Raw genomic sequence first — 20,534 nt, 5'->3', positions numbered from 1 at the left:
CTCACCAATTGCATTATTTCTGCAGCCCCTTACTGCTTGCTTTTAAGATGCATGAGTGTGCTACAAAAAAGGGAAGCTGAATTCAAATCAGGTTCATTCAGTTCATGGAAAAATATGAATACTTAGACCACTTCGTGTAATGATGTGGCTTATGTAATATTGCAATGATGTTGTATTTAGATTAATATTCATAAAAGAATACCTTGAAATCAACCTCACTTTATGGGATATACACTAATCGTATTTAGTCTGTCACATCCAAAGTGCTTTCAATGTTCATCTATACTAAATATGCTTCAAACTAATGTAACTGAAAGAAAAATGTTCAAATGCAGGAGTTCTAGTGGACTGATGTACTTCCTACATACCTAAGCTATCCTGCACTGCAGTCATGCAAATCAGATAATTTGCATATATTTCTGTCTTTGTCCATTATCATCAGGTCCTCAAGTATTTGTGAGTTTCGACTATGACTTACTTCAAACTTCCCTTTGTAATAAGTGTGGACTATTATTTATGCAAGACTTTCTTCAATACAGAGAAAGGGAATGTTTTAGAATATTCTTTGCATTCTAGAAGGGAATAGGATTAGTTGTAGATCCCCACGGAGTTAAAACTAGTCCAGGAGCAAAGAAAGGCTTAACACTTCACAGGGGACATCAGGAGACAGCTAGTCTACCCTGTTATCTTTAGGTATACTATACATTTTCATTAAAACAATTAAGATCAAAAACAGTATTAAAGCAACCTGGAGGTTTAAGAAGTAGATTTAGAAGGCACTGAGCTAATCTATTTACCTATGTGTACACTGTTCCCAGTACATGGTTCAGTAGACACTTTTTGCCATGTATTAGCAAATAACTAATAGCATGTAACTTTCTGGTGTTCTCATCTGCATAGGACCCTGCTTGTCCTGCCCATTTGATTATACATTAACATTGACCCAGAATAGGACAAATTAAAGAGGGGATATTCAGCAATTAACTTGTTTCATTTTCTTCTTCCTTCCCTTCTTCCTTCCTTCCTTCCTTTTTTTCTTTCAAATAAAGATGAACAAGAGATTCAGATTTTGTAGAAAATTTCAGATATCAGTGTAGTACAACAGTCTATGCCAAGAACTAATCAGAAAGTGAGATGAATGTCTGGAGCACACACAAGCCCTGTCACTGAGGGTAGATTTCTCCAGGTCCCCAGGGCCTATTGAAGGCAGAACTGCATCTAGGAAAGAAAATAGGATTGTATCCTTCTTTTATAGTTGTGGCAGGGGACATAAATATTTCTTTTGTGCAACCAAAACTAAAATTATCTGTTTGGGATACATGTCAAAAGATAACTAGTCTTACTTTTATAATTTTAAACTTTGTTCATAAGTTGAAGTCAAATAAAAGAGATGTGTATATACAGGTTTAACTTAAATAAAAATGAGCGTGTAGCAAAAGCTACATCTAAGGCAAATAGATTCTGCAAGAATTCCAACTCAAAATTCTGGAAGAATTCCAACTCAAAATCGACCATGATTCGTTCTCTCTCTCTCTCTCTCTCTCTCTCTCTCTCTCTCTCTCTCTCTCTCTCTCTCTCTTCCCCTCCCCTCTCCTCTCCCTTCCCCTCCCCCTCTCCTCTCCTCTCCTCTCCTCTCCTCTCCTCTCCTCTCCTCTCCTCTCCTCTCCTCTCCTCTCCTCTGCTCTCTCATCTCCTCTCTTCTCCTCTCCCTTTCCTGCTCCCTCTCCCTTTCCCTCTCTCCCCACCCCTCTAGGCCCATCTTCATTTCCTTTTCAAAGAAATCTCTACAGCATCCTTCCAGTCCTCTAGAAATACCCAGTTGCTTTTTCAGTGTCAGAAAAGCTGAACGAAAAGAAAGGAACATTGCTTTGAAACTAAGGGGCAGGTGACAACCTTTGGGACAAGAGGGAACCTAAAACACATTTTAAGAAAGATTCTTTTTAGGGGTTCTAGGAATGAGGCAATCAGGTAGTACCACTTTAAGTATTTGTCAAGGAACAAGTCACTGGAGAGCCACTTTTCCTAAGTTTAGCAATAAAAGCAAAAGTTTGTCCCCCTGAAGATTGCTGCACATTTTGTTGGGGTAAACCGCAAATGATGGCTTCCGAGCCTGGGCTGTCCTTGTTGGAGGGCATGACGCGCCATAGATTTTTATTTTCATGAAACACACTCCCAGAGGCTTGTGGCCTTCCAGACAGCAGCTGGCGCCAGGCAAAGGCATAGCCTCGGGCCGGAGAAGCTACTGGCTACCGCTCCGCTCCGCTCTTGGCTGCGCATCTTTGGCAGCGCTGGCCAGCACCGCAGCCGAAGCTTCCCTATTCGAGCAGACGCTGTTCCCTTCTGGAAGGGCCTTGGGGGGCTAGCAACTGGAGGTTGCTCTGCAGATTTTAGGCATCGGTAGCTGGTTTGAAAGAAAGGAGGGACTAGGTTTGGAGAAGAGCCGGCGCCTCTTAAAACTCTTGGTGCCTAAAATGAGTGAGATGTTGGCCAAATAGAGCGGAGGGAGATTATCTCGTTTTGAATATCCAGGACTTCTGGATGCGCCAGCGATGTGTGCAGCAACTGTCGATTTGGCAGCAAACTGGACTCCATCAATTGCAGTTCCTTTCTCACTTCAAGCTTACCTCCCTCAGAGCAGTGCTCCGACTGTCTTCCCAGCCTCCAGGTGGGAGGGAGCTGAGAGAGAGGGAATCAAAAGTCAGCTTGCTTTTGCTCTCTGCTGGTGGCAGATGCGCAGCTGGTTGGTCTTAAGCAGGTTGGTGTTACAGGAGGAGAGCATCTTTGCTGGCTTGGGGCGGAGGATGCTCAAAGGCTTTGGAGGGAGAGGTTGAGAGTAGAGTTGTGTGGATTATTGATGGAAGAACATGATGCGGCATGCTAGATGCCTCTCCAGCCACCGCCCGAGCCCCTTGGAGAAGAGAAGGTGAAGAGGGCGTGGGGGTGGGGGCCGCCTGGATGCCCAAGGAGCGCGTGGTGGCCAAGGGGGCTGTCTCTTTAAGCGCTCCGGAGGGGCTGGGGCCAGAGGGCGGCGAGCGCGTTGCCATGGCACCGGGGCTGCGGGGGCTGCAGGACCGCTGGTCTCACTGGTCTCCAGTCGCCGCCGGCAGTGCAAGGCTGTGCAGCTCTTGGGCTACAGTGCCCGGGGTTGGTTTGGCCGGCCTCTTCTAGCACGGCCGCTGCTGCGGGTGTCTCTAGCTGGGGTCGAGCTGCTGCGGTGCCCTCCGCAGCAAGACGCACGGCGCGGTCCTCAAGAGCGAGCCCGGCACTAGCAACTTCTGCTTGGCGAGCCTAACTTCTGCGCGGGGTTCGGACTTGACGATACCCAGCCGTGCGCCTCGCGCAGTTGGGGCGATGGCCCCGCCGGCTCACCCTCACCGAGATGACCTCCTGGCTGTGCTTCTGGTGCGTCTGCGTCTGGGCCGCTGCCAACTGGCCGCCAGGAAGCGCCCTACAGCTCCAGCCCGGCATGTAAGTCCGCCAGCTCCGGAACGCACGGGGACAGCATCTTTGGTCCGTGCGCCCCCGCCCAACCCGAGCAAAACCACGGGCAGAGGCAGAGACCAGGTCTCTCCAGTAAGCGGTGGAGGGATGGGGGTGCTAACAGTCACAGGGAATGAGTACTTGGGGATGTCACTGACCTGTTTGGGGCGGGAATGTACTAGACTCCGGGAGCGCCACCGCCCAGCAGAACTACTGCCAATGACAGTCCAGCGCTTTCAACATGATTTTTTCCAAGCACCTGATAGACATCACCCCCTCCCCCTTCCTGCCTCCCTGCCCCGGAGTTTGAGGGTTTATACGCGCGGGTATATGTGTCACTTAATTTCGTGTTTGGGACGTAACTGGTTACATTCTACAAAGCTTTTGCCTTAAAACGCATCGAATGGGAACACTCTTGACATTCATAGTGTGTGTGTGTGTGTGTGTGTGTGTGTGTGTGTGTGTGTGTGTGTGTAGAATCCAGTGTGCTCCTGAGGTATGATGAAGAATGGATTATTTCACAGGTCTGATGAGAGAGGCATGGAGCCAGCAAAAGCATGTGTCAGCAGCTGAGGTTAGTTGGAGGGTTAGGAGGAAGGGGCACAGGGAGGATTCCTTCTGCATTAGAAACGGGTATGGCTGAGAAAGGTCTGGTTTCGGTCCCATGTGGAGCGCTGAAAGAAGTTCCTGAGAAGTCTAATAGCCTGCTCGCCTTCACCGGCTGAAGAAGTTTTTGCCAGGTCTTGCTTTACACCAGGATCTTCAGTTTCGAACAGTCTGGTGGACGAGCGAGCTCCAATTCTGCTTTTCCTGTTGTGCTCTTGGGCAGTGATGAGGAGACAGCCAAACCTTTTCAACATCTTCTTTGCTTTTCTGAACTATGAATATTATATACTAGGAAAGTGGTTTAGAGAAATAACCCAAAGCTTTACTTTTTCCTGTAAGAAAAATACTGTTTGGGGTTCACTTTACATTTCAATATTTCATCCTTGGCGAAATTCGGTTACAGGCCATTAACTATGAGCAGAGCCAGAGTGTCATTGTATCTCCCAACTTCTTGCCTACATAGTTTCTAAATGTGGATTCCTTTGGAACGGGAGGAGTTACTCTTGAGCTTGGTTTCCCTGGAATTGCTAAGATTTGCATTGTTTACTTTGAAGAGCTGGATTTAGACTCTTCAGTTTTATCTCAAAAGCATCACTCTGGGTAGCCTGTGCCTGTCGGAAAGCCTTTATCTTATAAATTGCTTTAGAGCAAACTTGCCTTAGCAGTGCCAATGCTAAAGGGAACCCTAGTTGCCTTGCTTGCTAGGTAGTCTCAGTCACCCACGCACACTAAACAACCCCAGTGGGGAAACATTCCACTCCACTCTTACCAGAGAGTGTTTCTCTTCTTTTAGTTAATTCTTTAGCTTAAAATGATGGTGTTTCCTGTGTGTGTGGGGTGTGTGTGTTGTGTGTGTGTGTGTTGTGTGTGTGTGTTGTGTGTGTGTCTGTGTCTGTGTGGTGTGTGTGTTGTGTGTGTTGTGTGTGTTGTGTGTGTGTGGTGTGTGTGTGGTGTGTGTGGTGTGTGTGTGTGTGGTGTGTGTGTGTTGTGTGTGTGGGGTGTGTGTTGTGTGTGTGTTGTGTGTGTGGGGTGTGTGTGGGGTGTGTGTGTTGTGTGTGTGTGTTGTGTGTGTGTTGTGTGTGGTGTGTGTGTGTGTGTGTGTGTGTGTGTGTAATTAACTGTAACTCATTTATATATCAGGTGAAATGAAGTCAGATTACTAAACCCAATATAAATTCTTTAAAGATTTACTTGAAATGTGTTTACAAAGGAACTGCTGAAGTCACTCTGATGATTTTTAATACTTTCTGGTAGGGGAAATCCAGTCGTATTTGTATGCAGTCCTCTCTGGTTCTGGAGTTTGCTCAGAAGCAACCAGTGTGAGTTCTCTTGCCAGGTTTCTTTGTAATTCTTGGCCTGTGGAACACAGCTGTGCAAAGCGCTGGGCTAAGGCGGCACACCTGCCTATTTGGTGAGTGGGAGAGAATTTTTCCTGTGATTGTTATTGACCTCTGAGATCTAGGACCAGTGAAAGCAGGCTTCTGACAAGGTAATGACCATTACTGAAAGCAGGCCATCCTACTGGCCCACACACACAGGTCATCAATGCAGGGAAGGGTTGTAGGTAGCTTATCTTGGAGGACCAAGTGTAAACAGGGGCAGCTAACCAGTAGTCACATTTATACACACGTTACATGTATGATTGCATTTCGTAGAAGGCAAACTCATTTAAAAATTTATTAGTGAGACAAATTATGTGTGCCATGGATTTTTCCAGTTCTCTTGATGATCCCTCCATCTGAGGATTCTGTTTGATCACATGCTGGAACCTTTAAATGACGAATGCCAGGCTGGTTCAAAGAATCATCCCGATGCCGACATGGTTGTGTATGAGTAACTGTCACCAACCACAGTCCCTTAGATTCTCCTTTAGACAACAGACTTCCAGCTACTTTGCGCTTACCAGTCCTGTGAAGCAAGCAGTGCTCTCATGCCCAAAAATGAGGAAGAGGCAAGGTTGAATCGAAATTTGCATGGCCAGATCTGAACATAGACAGTTTGACTGCAGAGCTGGGCTTCTTCCTTTATTTCTTTTCTCCCTCCTCCTCCTACTCCTCCTCCTTCTCTCCCTCCCCTTCCGCCTCCTCTTCTTTCTCTTCCTCTTCCTCCTCTTCCCCCTCCTCTTCCCCTCCTCCTCCTCCTTGTTTTGACAAGGGGTCTCATGCAGCCCCTGTTAGACCTGATCTCACCCACTCTAGCTGAATGTGTCCTTGAACTCCTGACCCTCCTACCTCCACCTTTCAAGTACTGAGTTTACAAGCAGGCCTGGACTGTCTCACCTAGTTCCAGAGTTGCCACTTCACTATTCCAGGACATCCAGGCATAGGCTGTACTGATGAAGTTTGCTTTAATGTCCCCGTGTCTTCTGAGTGGGATCAAAGCTGTTATTTTCAACCTAGGGGAGGTTAAGACACTTAAGGAACCTCTTCTAGGTTGTAAGCATTCTAGGTTCTGTAGACAGTCAGTGCTCCATTGTAGTGCTAATTAACTTACAATGCACAGGATAGTCCTTACCAGGAAGTTCTGATTTTCCTCTACCTACTGAAGGTTGTTCACAAGAAATTCCCAGCTGACGCTTGGAGATGGCCTTATGGCTTCTTTGTTTACTTGATATACTATGTCATGCTATCGTCTTGAATCATCAGTAATCCTCCTGTCTCAGCCTCATGAGTGCTAGAATTACAAGTGTGAGCCTCTTGGTGAAGACATTTTGATAAGGGGATATGTTACCGGTACTCTGTACACCCTGCCCCAGGGTTAAATAAGGGATGTAAATAAACTTTACCCAAATCTTTGCAGCGTCAAAGGACAATGACCAGCCGTTATACAATGTATTAACATTTAGCCTTTCTGGTGTACGATTGTGAATGCTTGCATAATAATGTGATGAAAATAGTGAACATGGAGGAACAGTAAAGAGCCCACCTGGAGGACTGAAGACAGAGTCAGTTGCCTGAGTTCTTAGAGCCTGGGGTATTTATATTCGTCTAACACCTGGGTGGGGAGACTTTACAAAGGCAAAGTCAGTGTGTGATCCAGAAGTCTCCTGAACTGTGTGGGGCATCTCCCATCCAGCCTCTAACATGGGCATCTCACACAGGCAGTTCTGACATAGAATACACAATATGGTATGCAGGCTTTGCATCCACCCGTGTTAGAGGCTCTGCTGTGCAGTGAGCAAAGCCTACATAGAGAGTAAAGAAAGAAGGGCTTGCTTAGCTCGTAGTGTCTGAGTTTTCAATTCATGATTGCCTTGCTTTGCCATTTCCGGGCTGTGATGAGGCAGAACACCATTCCTAACAGTGCGGTAGAGAGGAGTTGTACACCTTAGAATAGACAAGAAGTACAGGGGGCGCACAGCTAGGGTGGGAGTGAGCTAGATCCTTCCAGGGTGTGCCCTTCCTCCAACTGGATCTACCTCCCATTAAGTCCATTAAATTTAGATTTTTATCAGGGATTTATCTGCTGACTAGGTCATTGCCCTTAGGAGCCAAACACTTCCCTAAATGCTCACCTCTGAGCATTGCAATTAAGACAAGCCTTCTGAGAAGACCCTTCGTGGACAAACCATATTACTATTCTCCTTCCCACAAGCATGCAGAAATGTGGTCCACACTTCTGATGGGGAAACCTGGGGATAAGATGGGAGGGGTGGGGTGTCAAGGAGTTTAGAACCTAATTCTTTTCGTGGTTGAGTGGCATGGTCACCTTTGATCCCATTGTTGTCTCTAGAGTCTCCCTGACGCTCCCTGACGCTCCCTGACCTCCATCCTCATCCCCACTCAATCTATACCCACTGGGATCGATCTTTCTTCTAGATCTAAATCTGTTCACTTACATTTAGCAATAGTTAGTCTTTTTGCCATTCCACGGACTGGACCCAAGCATGTGCTTTACAGCGTTAGCAATCCACGCTTTATTGATAGTATTGGTGTCATACACATGGTTTCTGACCTTTGCTTCCATATCTCACATGTTCAATTCTTTCTTCTGTCTCTCTTGGGCAAAGTTTCTCCATCCTGTCCAAGGCACTTTCTCTGGATGCTTCGGACATCCCAGCATCCCTCTTCTCTCTACTTGTGGGTCTCTCATTTGTACTATTTCCTTCCCACGGACAAATACTTTTCTAGTTTCTGTTTGAAGTCTGTCTTGTCTGTTGACATTTCTTGATCCTGTTACTTTGACTTACCTTTAGTGTCTTCAAACCAGCTGATTATTGTTTCTTTCTATTTCCTACTTCCCAGTCCCTCCCTTCCCCATGAGCCCTCCCTCCTCCTCTCTCTCCCTTTCTTTGTTTTTCTTCCTTTGTGTGTATATACGTGTGCTCATGAGTCTGTAGCCCAGCAGATAGCTCTAGGAATCTTCTGTCACTTGACACTTTAATTTTGAAAGATAAGAATCGTTTTATTATAATAAGCACACAAATAACAGACACTACGTGGCTAGATTAACATTGCCACTCGAACAAACATGACTCCATCCCTGCCCGTCTCAGTGGCTGTCCTTACAGACAGGCCTTCACTTAGGGTTTTACACTTTCACTTACAATCCCACGTGCTTTTAGTTTATTCATTTAGCTACCACCAACAGAGAAAAATCTGCAACACAGTTAAAACTTGAAACAATCGCTCTGTTTCCTCTTTCATGTGTGTCCTTTCTCTGCATCCTGTCCTTCCTCAGCACCTAAAACCAGTCCTTGTGTACAACTGCCTCATTTGTTTACATATACATGTGTATATACAGTTATAGGCTAGGATTAGCTTGCACAAGAGGATTTTCGCCAGTTTTCCTTCTGAGATTGGGTGACATCACTTTATGGCACATGCTCTAAATCCGTCAATTTATTTAGAAAATTTAGCGATTTCATTTTTCCTTACAATTGAATAATATTCCATATTGAACCTGTTCCAGATTTTCATTACCTAAATCTGTTGATGGCATCTAGGCTGGCTCTGTTTCTGGTTTCTGTTGCAGCGAATGTAGAAACAATAAACATGAATGTGCAAATGTTTTATGGTTAGGTACAGAGTTCTCTGGGGACATGCCCCGGGGTGGAACAGCTGGGTCATGTAGTAGTTCTGTTTTTAACTTTTTGAGGAAACCCATACTAATTTCTTCATAAATGTTGTGTCGGATTGTTATGTCATTGACACAAGCTAAAGTCATTTGAAAAGGGAGAACCTCAATAAAGAAAATGCCTCTGTAAGATCAGGCTTCAGGTGAGCCTGCAGGCATTTCCTTAGTAAGTGATTGATGGGGGAGGGCCCAGCCCATTGTGGGTGGAGCCATCCCTGGGCTAGTGGTTCTGGATTCTGTAAGAAAGGCTGAGCAAGCCAGGAGGGATAACACAGTAAACAACACTCCCCTCTTCCCCCCTAATGGTCTCTGCATCAGTTCCTGCCTTCAGGTTCCTGCCCTGTTTGAGTACATGTCCTGACTTCCTTTGGGGGTGGACTATGTTGTAGAACTGTAAGCCAAATAATCCCGTTCCTCCCTGAGTTATTTTGGCTGTGGTGTTTCATCACAGCAATAGTGACTCTAAGGCAGATATACTGATTTTCATTTCTCCTAGCAGTGAATGAAGGTTCTTCTGATATCTCAAAGCAGGTTGGTTGAGTTTGCCTTTCCTTCATGACTAGGAATGTGGAACAGTTTTAAAAATAGCTGTTGGTCATTTATGGTGTCTTCCCTCTCTGTTTAAGCTCCATCCCCACAGCGACCTATCAGCAGCCAGGTATGCTCTGCCCCACCAGTTGCCTGGCAACAGCCAGCTGTGCCTGACACTATAGAAGGGGCTGCTTGCCCGTCCCCTCTCTTAGTCCCTCCTACCCTCTCTTCCCCCTCTTGCTCTTTGTTCTTCCCTGTTCTTGCCCCATCCCCCCTCCACTTGCCCTTAACCAGCCACTTTTCCTCTCTTCTCCTACTCTTCTCTCACTAAACCTTCCACGGGGAACCATGGCATTTGAGTGTCTTCTGTCGGGGCATGGACCGAGATTAAAATCCTAACATTGGTGCCGAAAAGATTCCAACACCCTCCATCCTCCATCCCCTCCCCCTCCCCCTCCTCCTCCTAAGCCGTGTATTCAATTCATGAAGCATTTGTTGATTGGTGACTTTATTTCCTTTGTATTTAATTTCTGCAGTGTGTTGTAATGTGTGTCAGCGCCCTCTGAATTATACCTGATAACGATTCACTCCCATTCTGTTGCCTGCCTGTGCCCTTATGATGGCCTCTCCTTCACTGCACAGAAAAATTTTAATTTCATGTGGTCCCATCTGTTGATACTTGCGACTAATTTCTGGTATACTGAAGTTCTGTTCAGAAAGTTCTTGCCTATTGGAGAGACTTCAAGAATATTCCCTATGTCTTCATCTAGAAGTTTCAGCATTTTAGGTTTTAAATTAAGATATTTTATCCATTTTGACTGGTTTTTGTTCATAGAAGGTGAAAATCAATTTCATTCTTCTGAAGGTGGAAATCCAGTTTTGTGCACATCATTTGTAGAATAGGCTACGTAATGCATGTTTTTGCCTATGCTGTCAAAAAATTAGATGTGCATGGCTTTGTTTTCTTCTGGGTCCTCTATTCAGTCCATTGGTCTACCAATTTGTTTGTTTTGTTTTGTTCTGTCATCGTCGTTGTTGTTGTTGTTGCTGTTATATGAGACAAGGCCTTTCACCATAACTGGCACTCACAGTTTAGGCTAGGTTGACTGGTCCATAAGCCCCAGGGAGTCTTCTGCTTTGCTTCTCCATCTGGGGACTGCAGTCTGTGCTGTTTCCCTCCTGCTTTGACGTGATGCTGGGGAACTGAACTCAGGTCTTCAGGCTTGCACAGAAAGCTCTTTGCCATCGAGCTACCTTCCCAGAACTTGCTTTCTTATAATTTATCAGTTAACCCGTTGCAGTCGGGTCTCCTAAGCTGTTCTTTCTTGGAGCCCGTCTTCTTCACCCTTACGTCATCCCCTGTTTGGTGTTGCATGGGATATTGCTAGAGCTTTCTGTTTCTGCCTTTTTGTAATTCTACTTTTGCTCCTTTTTCCTCTGTACTCCCAGTGTCATCTGCAGAGTCCCTCCTCCCCTGGCCATGCTGTTTCTCCGACCTTTCTTCCTACAAGTTCCCATCATGCTTTGTTCTGATGTGGCCTCTGTCTCTACAGCAAGCTGCAGGCTCCTCAGAACTACAGATCTGCATTTGGAGCTTAGACACTCATCTCTATGGCGTTCAGCTCAGAGAGCTGTTCATCTCTACCTCCTCATTTTTTGGTGGGGTGGGTGGGAGGGGGGTCGCTTTGCTTATCTTCTCCCTTTATTATACCTCAAAAATTTTTGTTACTTTTTTCTAATTTACTTTCTTGCTGCTTATGAACTTAATGTGACATGATTGGACCAAGCCTTTTTTTTTTTAATGGCAACTTATGAGTAAGTTACGTTTTATATTTCTGTCAATTGCCAGATTCCATAAACACCAGCATTGAAATATCCTTTGCACATCTCTTAGTCCTGCTTTTGCACACAGCACAGCTCCCCGTCTGCCCTCGCACAGCATTCTGTTCAGCTCATGGTCTAATTTAACTTTTATATAAGTTTTTATTATTTATAATATGTTTATACTCTCTATAATGTAATTTGAAAGTTATATTCACTTTAACTGATACACACTGTGTGCACTTGAGGGCCACTGTGGGATATATGACACAGACGTTTCAGTTCAAATAAGCCTGTCTATGTCTTTAGCCATTTACCTTACTGTGTATGTGTTCTATGTGTTTGTGCAAACGTGTTAGTGCATATTCCTGCCAGAGGACAGCCTTGAGTGTCTTTCCTCAGGTATTGCCAAACATTTTAATTTTTTTTAAGACAGTGTTTCTTAATAGCTTAGACTTAGCCAAGTAGACTCGGCTTGCTAATGAATGAGCCTCCAGAATCTGTCTGTCTCCATTTCACAGCACTGATTTTGTAAGCACATACCATGATGTCTGGTTCCCCTCACTCCTTTTTCATAGGTTCTGCCAGGGCCAACATTTTATTTACTGAGTTATATCCCCAGACCTTCATTTTTCATATTGAAAATATTTAATTTTTTTCTTTTAGCTTGAAATATGTACCTCACACACACACTACATTATTATAATTTACACTTGCCATTGCCTACACAGTTTGGGCCCCAGAATCCTGGCAAGGGGTGGCAAAGGAACTTAGAAAGGACAGACACACAGGCACAGATGTTATGAAGTGGGATCAGGTAGGTAGGGTTTTCTAACCACTACCATCGAAACCTGGAAGGCAAGCATGTTTCCTTGGTATAGCACAGTGGGAGGGGTTATCTACTCTGGGTAGGAAATCTCTGTAGGCAGTCATCTTAGGCAGTAATCAGTGTGGGGAAGGAAGCTGCAGGAGCTAATGTTTGCTCACTCTAGTCGGTTGTTCAGGGACACATACTGGGGCTTCTCTAGGGAAACTTTCATTCTCCTCAAGCCTGAACGAAATGGGATTGGCTTTGTCAATTTACCCTGGGCAGATTGGCCCTGGAGTCTGTGCTCAGATGGAAACACGCATTCATGCAGGATTCCACTCCTCTGCCCCAGCATCCACTTCCTCTGTGAAGCAATAAAACAGACTGTATTGCTTCTTCTATTTGTACTTGGAACTTGTTGGCCAACTGAATACCACCTTCTTCTCTGTCCCTTCTCGCTCTGTTCTCTGCTCATCACCACAGCATGGTAAATGGCTGTGAAACCAACATTTTAAATCTCCACATACCCGCGAGGATCAAGCTGTATCTGTGGCTGGATTATTTCATTTAGTATAAAGATCAGTAGTCCTGGCCACACTGTTGTGAATAAAAGGATTCATTCTCTTTTCCATGGCTGAATTAGGAATGAATGTGGGCATATAGTCTTACATATATACTTACAAGCACGTTATCTGTCCTGCTTTCCATAGGTATATATATATATACCATAGGTATATATATATATATATATGTGAAATATATATGAAATACATATTAAAGATGATTTTAAAAATGAGTTGATTTCAAAAGTGAGTCTCTAGTAACTATTTTTTTTCATTAAAAATAATTATTATAAAGTTCTGAATTATTTATTTTGTGCCAGGAACAAATTATGTATGTACTTTACCAATTTAAACTCACGTAGTTTTCATGAAAACACCATTCAGAAGATGACACTAGAGTGTGTATTTTATGATAAAGAAGCTGATGTTCAGAGAAGTTTTTTTTTCTGAAGAAACTTAATATATGGATATGAAGCTCCATATATCCATGATATCCATATCATATATATATATGAGCTCCAGAGAAAGTTCATGTAGCCAATTGAGAAGGAGTTAGGACTCAAAACATGGTTGTCTCTGAACTCTGTGCCCCTAATCTTCTCTGCTATACTCAAGGACTTTTATTCTGACATCATTCAATGTCATAAATATTTGCTAAACACCTGTCTTTTGAAATTTATCTCCAGTCCTGCTCTCTTAGTGAAGAATTATGAAAGGGCTGTGATTCTCCTCCACTCATAAGCCAGTAAGTTAGTCTGCCCCAGCTTTTAGTTACTGAGAAAAGACAAATTCCTCAGTCAAGACAACCAACCAGAACCCCCCCCCCAGAGTTCCCAGGAACTAAACCACCAACCAAAGAGTACACACGAAGTGACTCATGCAAATGTAGCAGAGGCTGGCCTTGTCTGGCATCAATTGGAGGAGAGGCCCTTGGTCCTGTGAAGGCTTGGTGCCCCAGTGCAGGGGAATGCCAGGGCAAGGAGGGAGTAGATGGGTGGGTGGGGAGCACCCTCCTAGAAGAAGGGGGAGGGGAGATGGTATAGAGATTTGGGGGGGCAGGAAAGAAGATAACATTTGAAATGTAAATAAAGAAAATATCCAATAAAAGAAAAGAAAAAAGTTAAAACAAACAAACCAGGAAAACAGGCTTTCTATCATTCCTTTAGTGCAGACAACATGAGCTTAGTGTCTGTGACACCAACCTTCTCCCTCAGTTCCACAGAGCCCTTGAGGACCAGCCCAAAGAAATGCACTGCACACAGCTGACAGCCTGAGAGCCTTAGGTGCTGTGAGGTCCCTGCTCACAGCCCCATCAAACCCAAATAGTATTTCTTCTCCTGTTCAGGAGAACACTGCCCCCTCCAGTCAGTAGTGTTCTGTCTTCCTTCTGAGCTGCATATTGTGTAAATACCCTTCTGGCAGGTGAAAAACCTGCCGATGGCATTAATTAATTTCTGTTGTCATTATTTCAGTACCAGTGATGGTGTCCAGGGCTTTGGCTTCATGTAGGTGAGGCAGGTGGTCTCCCACTGAGTTACCCCTCTATGCTGTCTGAGCTTTTCACAGAAAGTACTAGAGACCCTGAGAAGCTGTCTCAACACACCTAATGTTTTTCATTGTATTTCAGCAGCCCACAGTCTGCTAAGGTGTAAGCTTAGTTTGTTGCTCTCCATTGAATTCAGTGCTTTGGATTTGAGAGCATTCACATTGGAACAGGATGAGACTGGATTTATTGAGCTTGTCCTGGAGGCGCTGTCCAAACCCTGGCTGCTGGTCTTTTCCCTGGTTTGTTTTTACGTTGATGCTGAAATCAAATGGGTCACTTGATTGCTTCATGTGTGGTTGTTTTTCTGTTCTTGTGAGCTTGTTCAACAAACAGTTGTTCAGAGTCAAATAAAAGCTGGAAAAATGCAACCCCCCTCCCCAGTATGGTTCCAGCCAAACTGGGAGGAAGGAAGAGTGGACTTCCAAGTAGCTTTAACGGAGTTGATTAACCTTCTGTGGGCTTCTTGGGTAGAGGTGTGCTGAGTGTAAGGGGCTGGTGGCCATGGTTGGGTCAAATGGATGAGAAGAAACAATGGAGGCAAGGCCTTCTCTTAGGAAAACTATAAGAGGGTTTGTTTGGAATAGTGCTTCTTACAGTAAACTGTACAGAGCTAAACAAAGGGGAAGCATAGGGGGGCTCAGTTGGAACAGCTCAGGAACACATTGTACACTGCTCAGGCATTACTGGGTACCAGGGTGCATTCATTATAACTAAACATTTATGCTTCAACCTCAGCTTCTTAGTGAAGAGTGGGTTAGAAATGAATCCAGAGGTTAGGTGTTCTATTGGGGGTTTCTCTCAGCAGTCTAGGGAGAAGTGGGTGATGAAATCCATCTGACTGGAAGGACTAGGATAAAGAGGAGTTAATGGGAATGTGAGTTGAAGGATACGGGTTTTAAGGAAATCGGGAACGTTGGAAGCACAGGAGAGGAGCCTTGTGGGGAGTAGAGGAGTTCAAGAATGAACATGAGGGCCTGTGCGTGCTCCGAGGTCCTAGCCATGGAACTCCTGGAGAAGATCAGAGGAGAGGAACCAGGAGTGTGCTCTGGGCTGGAGCCGTAGATGTTGTGTTATTACATGCGATGTTAACATGTAAAGAATGGTGAGGAGAAAATATCAGCAAGAAAGGAAGCCCTGATATTCTGATATACAGACAGACGGCACACGATATACAGATATACAGAAGAAGACGCACCTGTAGAGGAAGTTAAACTGCCTGGGAACTAAAGACAGCCTCAGAGAAATTGTGTGAAGTAGGAAACTGGAGAGGGGACAGTGTCACCCATGGAAAATGACAGTCAGAATTGCTACAGACTGGAGGACACACCTTAATCTGTAGAGAATGTTACTCCACAGCCTCCATTTTGGTCATGGTAATTAGGAGTGGAAACCCCTGTAGAGGATACTCCTGTGCATCTTGCCTAACAAGACACTCACTCTGTATCTGCCATTATCCTCAGCTCATCAGTTAATTAGAATTTTCCTTAGTGTCCTTTCATACTACTCCAGCAGAACGTGTCCATTCACAACCATCAAGTTGTCATCCTTGAATCTGCAGAGATTTTAAAGGTAGGAGAGATAGTGTCTAGTTGACATATCAGTAAGTATTATTACAGGACACTTACACACCATGAAGGAGTTAGGGGATAGCATTGCTGATATTAGACAGGGAGAAGCTAAAGTCAGAGGAAGTTCTGGAAATCATCATGTTGGCATCAGAAGGTAAGATGGGATGGGGTTAGATGAACGTTCACTGAAGTGAGTGGAAAGAACCTGTAAGGCGAGGTATTGGCAGCTGTGGTAGAGAAGCAATGTCTGGGGACCGTGTACTGCATAGTGACTGGTGCATCTAACTCTGTTCCTGTGCACATGCAAATCTATTCCTGCCAGCACATACCAGGGTCCATAAATGTACTGTGTAATGTACTGCGTTGCAGCCTTTGTTCTAGATAAACCCCATGGCCTTCTCCTTCTCTTCTAGGACAAGTGTTAATGTCCAGTGCAAAAGTTATCCCTTTCAGAAATATTTTATGGCTCTGAGATAGGGAGCAGTGGTGCATCTGTCTGTCTCAGCAATGTAAATGGGCATTTATATATGCTGTTTGCTATAGATGTCTGGAGAGATCTAGCTTGATAAAAAAGAAGGGAGGGTGAGAGGGAGGGAAAGAGGGAGGGAGGAAAGGAATAAGAGAGGGAAGGAGGGGGGGAGAGAGGGAGGGAGGGAGAAAGGAAGGAAGGGGGAGAGAGGGAGGGAGGGAGAGAGGGAGAGACATCCTATAACTCTGATAGCCATGTGGTAGTGATGAGGGCATGCACTTGGTATTTTAAAGGACATTTCTAGGCAAGTCTGTGCAATCAACTCTTTGTATATAAATGATGTGGCACGTCAACTTATGATCTGGAAAATGTTTTCTGTCACTCTGCGGTGGATAGTTTTCAGTGGTGTTTAATGTTCCTTCTCATTGACGTGCTTAATTAGAAGTTGACAGTGATTCTGAGCTTTAATGCATTTTGCTCTTGAGGGAAGAGGCAGTCCCAGGAGACTTGAGCTCTTATTTTTTTGAATTATTAAGGAAACTACCTCCATGATTCAGTAGAGGCTGATCAGTAAAAATCAACTCGTTTCAGCAGTTTCAAGCCCCAGATGCTCCATCACACCGTGAAGGGCAGTTTATGAGAAGCAGGTATAAGGATCAAATGTAGAGCCAGGTGTGTATAGCTAAGCAACACTGTGCACTTGAAGTCTGCTGAGGGGGTGGTTGTTACATGTTCTCACACTTACATAGTGTGACTAGCTGAGATGCTGCATGTGGTAACTAGCTGGGCTGTGGTGATAATTTCACAGTAAATATTTATCTCAAATTATCACACCACACACCGTAAATATGCACAGTTTTATTTGTCAACCTACCCCAGTACGAGCTGGAAAGAAGTAAATGATAATAAAATAATAGTCAAATTTTATTATATATTTATGGAGTTCAAACAAATTCTGATCGTCCTAGCTTTCAAAGTCCAAAAGATAAGAAAAACAATTCTCAGCATGAATAAACTGGGGATGTATCTTGACATCAAAAATTTATTTTCCAATGCATTTCATAGCTTATGCTGAGAAGTACGCCTTATCTTGTGAACTTTTGAACTCTCTATATATCGGGATGAGCAAAAACCGAATGCAGGCTTCCTTTAAATGTGCTGGAATTCTAAATGTAAAAGAAAACAAGAAGCACTCAAGACTCAATGCACACTGGCCAATTATGTGATAGCAGAGGAGCTTTAGGGATATTATGCATTACTGGAGTGAATTTTGATATAGGAACCACAGTAGGCTCCAGCCGTAACATCATACAGATGTAGTCTCTGCATTTCTTATAAAGCAAATTTTGCTCGAATTCAACTGACAGTTAAGAAGTGTGAGCCAGGAATAAACTCTGTCAGCATTCTCTGACTTCCATAAATCTATTTACAGGAGAGGCCCCATTAACATTTTAATTGTTTCACTGCTAAACTTGCTCTAGCTGCCACCTTTAAAGGACTCAGGTTCATTAAAATTTAAGGGACCAGAAAGTTTATGTTCTATTCTAATGACCCAGAGGTGGTTGCAAAGGTTCTAACTACTTTTTCTTTGCTTCATTGAACACCTTAGGGATTCTCTCTAGTAGCTAGACATGCTCAAAAGTGGGGTGACATATTGCTTCATTTCAGTCTCACCAGAATGCTCTATGTCTCTCTTTTCTCTCATTTGAATACCAAGGTCTCTTAAGGTACATTTATTCCATGACCCATTCTTCCTTTCCCTCCCATCTTCTCCCCCCCATCCTTCTTCCCTTCCTCTCTTGTTTTCCTCTGTCCTCTCCTGTCCTCTCCTCTCTTGCCTCTTCTCCTTCTCCTGTCTCCTTTAGGCTTACATGTTTACATATGCACATAGAGACCATAGCTCAACCTGAAGAACTGTTCTTCAGTTTCTGTTCACTTTGGTTGCTGAATCAGGCTCTCTGGTTGATCTAGGCCTCATTGACTAGGCTAGGCTGACTGGATAGGGTTCTGAGGATAATTTGGTCTCTACCCCTTTAGCACTGGTATTACAAACATGTGTTATCATGACCTATCTTTTTTGTGTGTACTGGAAATCAAACTCAGGAGCTCATGCTTTCTAGAATGAGACACATTCCAACCCCTTCCCCAATTTCTACAGACAGATACCAATTTTATTGCAGATTAAATATGAGCACAAGCTTATGTGAATTAAAGCCAGTCATTGATAGATAAAGATGTAGATGAGCCTGTGTTCATTCTCTAACGCTAGTTCTTCTCCTTTCACTAAAAGTATTAACTCTAACCTTAAGTCAACCCTAACCTTTAGGAACAGCATTGTTCTAACTGTTGTGCAGGCGCTGTGGGATCATGACATATTTTGGAGGATCTAGGCTCTCATTTCCCTCTTGAAATTTCACGGTATATTCTGGGACATTGTTTTGGTAGTAGTGGTGTGTTTTGAGGATTAGCTAGTCTTAAGTCATTCTAAGGTGACTTGTTAAATATAATTTAGTGTTGATCACATACTTTGTGTGTCGTAAGAAAGCATCTTTCATTGCTTGATGTAATTGTCTTGGAAGCTTTCTGGTGAATAAGCCCACCCAATATAGTTCTTTCTGAATTCTGGCTGGCTGGTTGAACTCAGCTGTTCTGCCTCAAACTTCTCTTCAAGCTGACTGATTCTATTTGGCTTCTCTTGGCTTCTCATTGAATTGTTCTGCTTGGCCTCCAACTCATTCTGATAATCTGTTTTAGTCTTCTGGTTCCTTTTCATTTTCTGGCTCATTTTGTCTTCACCTGCAAGCCACCTCTGTAAAACTGTCCAAGTAAAACTGTCTTTTCCTTCTCTGTCTGTCTTTGCTGCTTTCTGAAGTCATCTCTTTCCGGTTGTCCTTAGGAGAGATGGGCCTATCCTATCTCTGACTCAGTCTGTCAAATCTTTTTCTGATTAATCACTTTGCCTGTCAATTAGATGTTACTTCTGAACATGGCTGCTTCCTTCTACAACCCAACTTTACCTACACTGTTTGGGATTAGAGGTGTACTAAAGGTATGTCGACACTGTTTGGGATTAGAGGTGTACTAAAGGTATGTCGACACTGTTTGGGATTAGAGGTGTACTAAAGGTGTGTAGTATTCCAGCTAGTGGGATTGAAGGTGTGTGGCATGTCTGCATTCCAGCCAGATCCCACAGACCTAGAAGGTCTTTGGATACAATCTCTTGTCAGAGCAGCCATGTTGCTAGATTAAAATTCTACACTATAGATTGGACAACACTTTGTCTACGGTTTATGTGAAATCTTCAAGACAAAAGTATCAATTTTTTTTCTCTAAAGAACATTTCCTATTGGTAATAATGAAACTGTACTATCTGAGTATAGAATGAGAAAAGTATTTTATTTCCCTGGGGATATTCAGGTGGAAGGAAGCTATGATTAATGTCAAATGGATCCTCAAATCCTTACCCAGGTAAACTACATTACAGGAAGCAATAAGACTTCATAGCAACTGGTGTGAATTGCTATTTGTATGCAATACTGAGGTTGGCAATTACATGATAGAGAAACAGTAATAACTGTAGGGAGTTATTTATTATCTCTTACATATTGCATATTTTCAATGTATTTATGTGCCTGCAGAATTAAGGTGAATGCATGGCTCTTTCCAGAAGATATTCTGGTGGGTTTTACCCATAGATTGTTGGGAATTTCCAAATGTTCTGCTTTGGAGCTTTTGATGCTTGGAGAGAAGGTTCTAGATGGTGGTAATAAAGGCTGATAAGCTTGGATTTTTAAATTTCCTCCTTGAGGAGGATGGTTTTATGGCCCTGTCATCACTAGGTGATTGTGAAATCTGTTACAGCTCAGGAAACACACACCTCATGTTAGTGTTGACTGAATCCACACTGTGTTACAGATTTTGAGACCATTTTCATCCTGCAAGAAGAGAATACTGTGAAAAGTGGAGGAAGCCCCAAGCAAATAGGTTTTATTTACATGACATAGCAAGAACCCCAATGTCCATGGAAATATCAAAGCCTTTCCTATGTGAAGCTCAAAGGGATGGC

General features: G+C 43.8%; 1 protein-coding gene across 3 annotated transcripts in view; it reads left to right on the top strand.

The window, feature by feature from the left end:
* Positions 1 to 2,488: 2,488 nt before the first annotated feature.
* The window catches only part of Egfem1 (EGF-like and EMI domain containing 1), a 599,915-nt gene continuing 581,869 nt past the window's right edge, over positions 2,489 to 20,534 (top strand). For 2 of the 3 annotated variants that reach the window (NM_001415037.2, XM_087622006.1), the window contains 1 exon segment: positions 3,093 to 3,468. In NM_001415037.2, the coding sequence (NP_001401966.1) occupies positions 3,380 to 3,468 (89 nt within the window). In that variant the 5' untranslated portion in view covers positions 3,093 to 3,379. 3 annotated transcript variants of the gene reach the window in all.

The sequence above is a fragment of the Rattus norvegicus genome, chromosome 2 (assembly GCF_021556685.1).
Source record: "Rattus norvegicus strain SHRSP/BbbUtx chromosome 2, alternate assembly SHRSP_T2T, whole genome shotgun sequence".
Classification (NCBI taxonomy): Eukaryota; Metazoa; Chordata; class Mammalia; order Rodentia; family Muridae; genus Rattus; species Rattus norvegicus.
The sequence above is the reverse complement of the archived record's forward strand: the minus strand, read 5'-3'. Positions and strand labels throughout refer to the sequence as shown.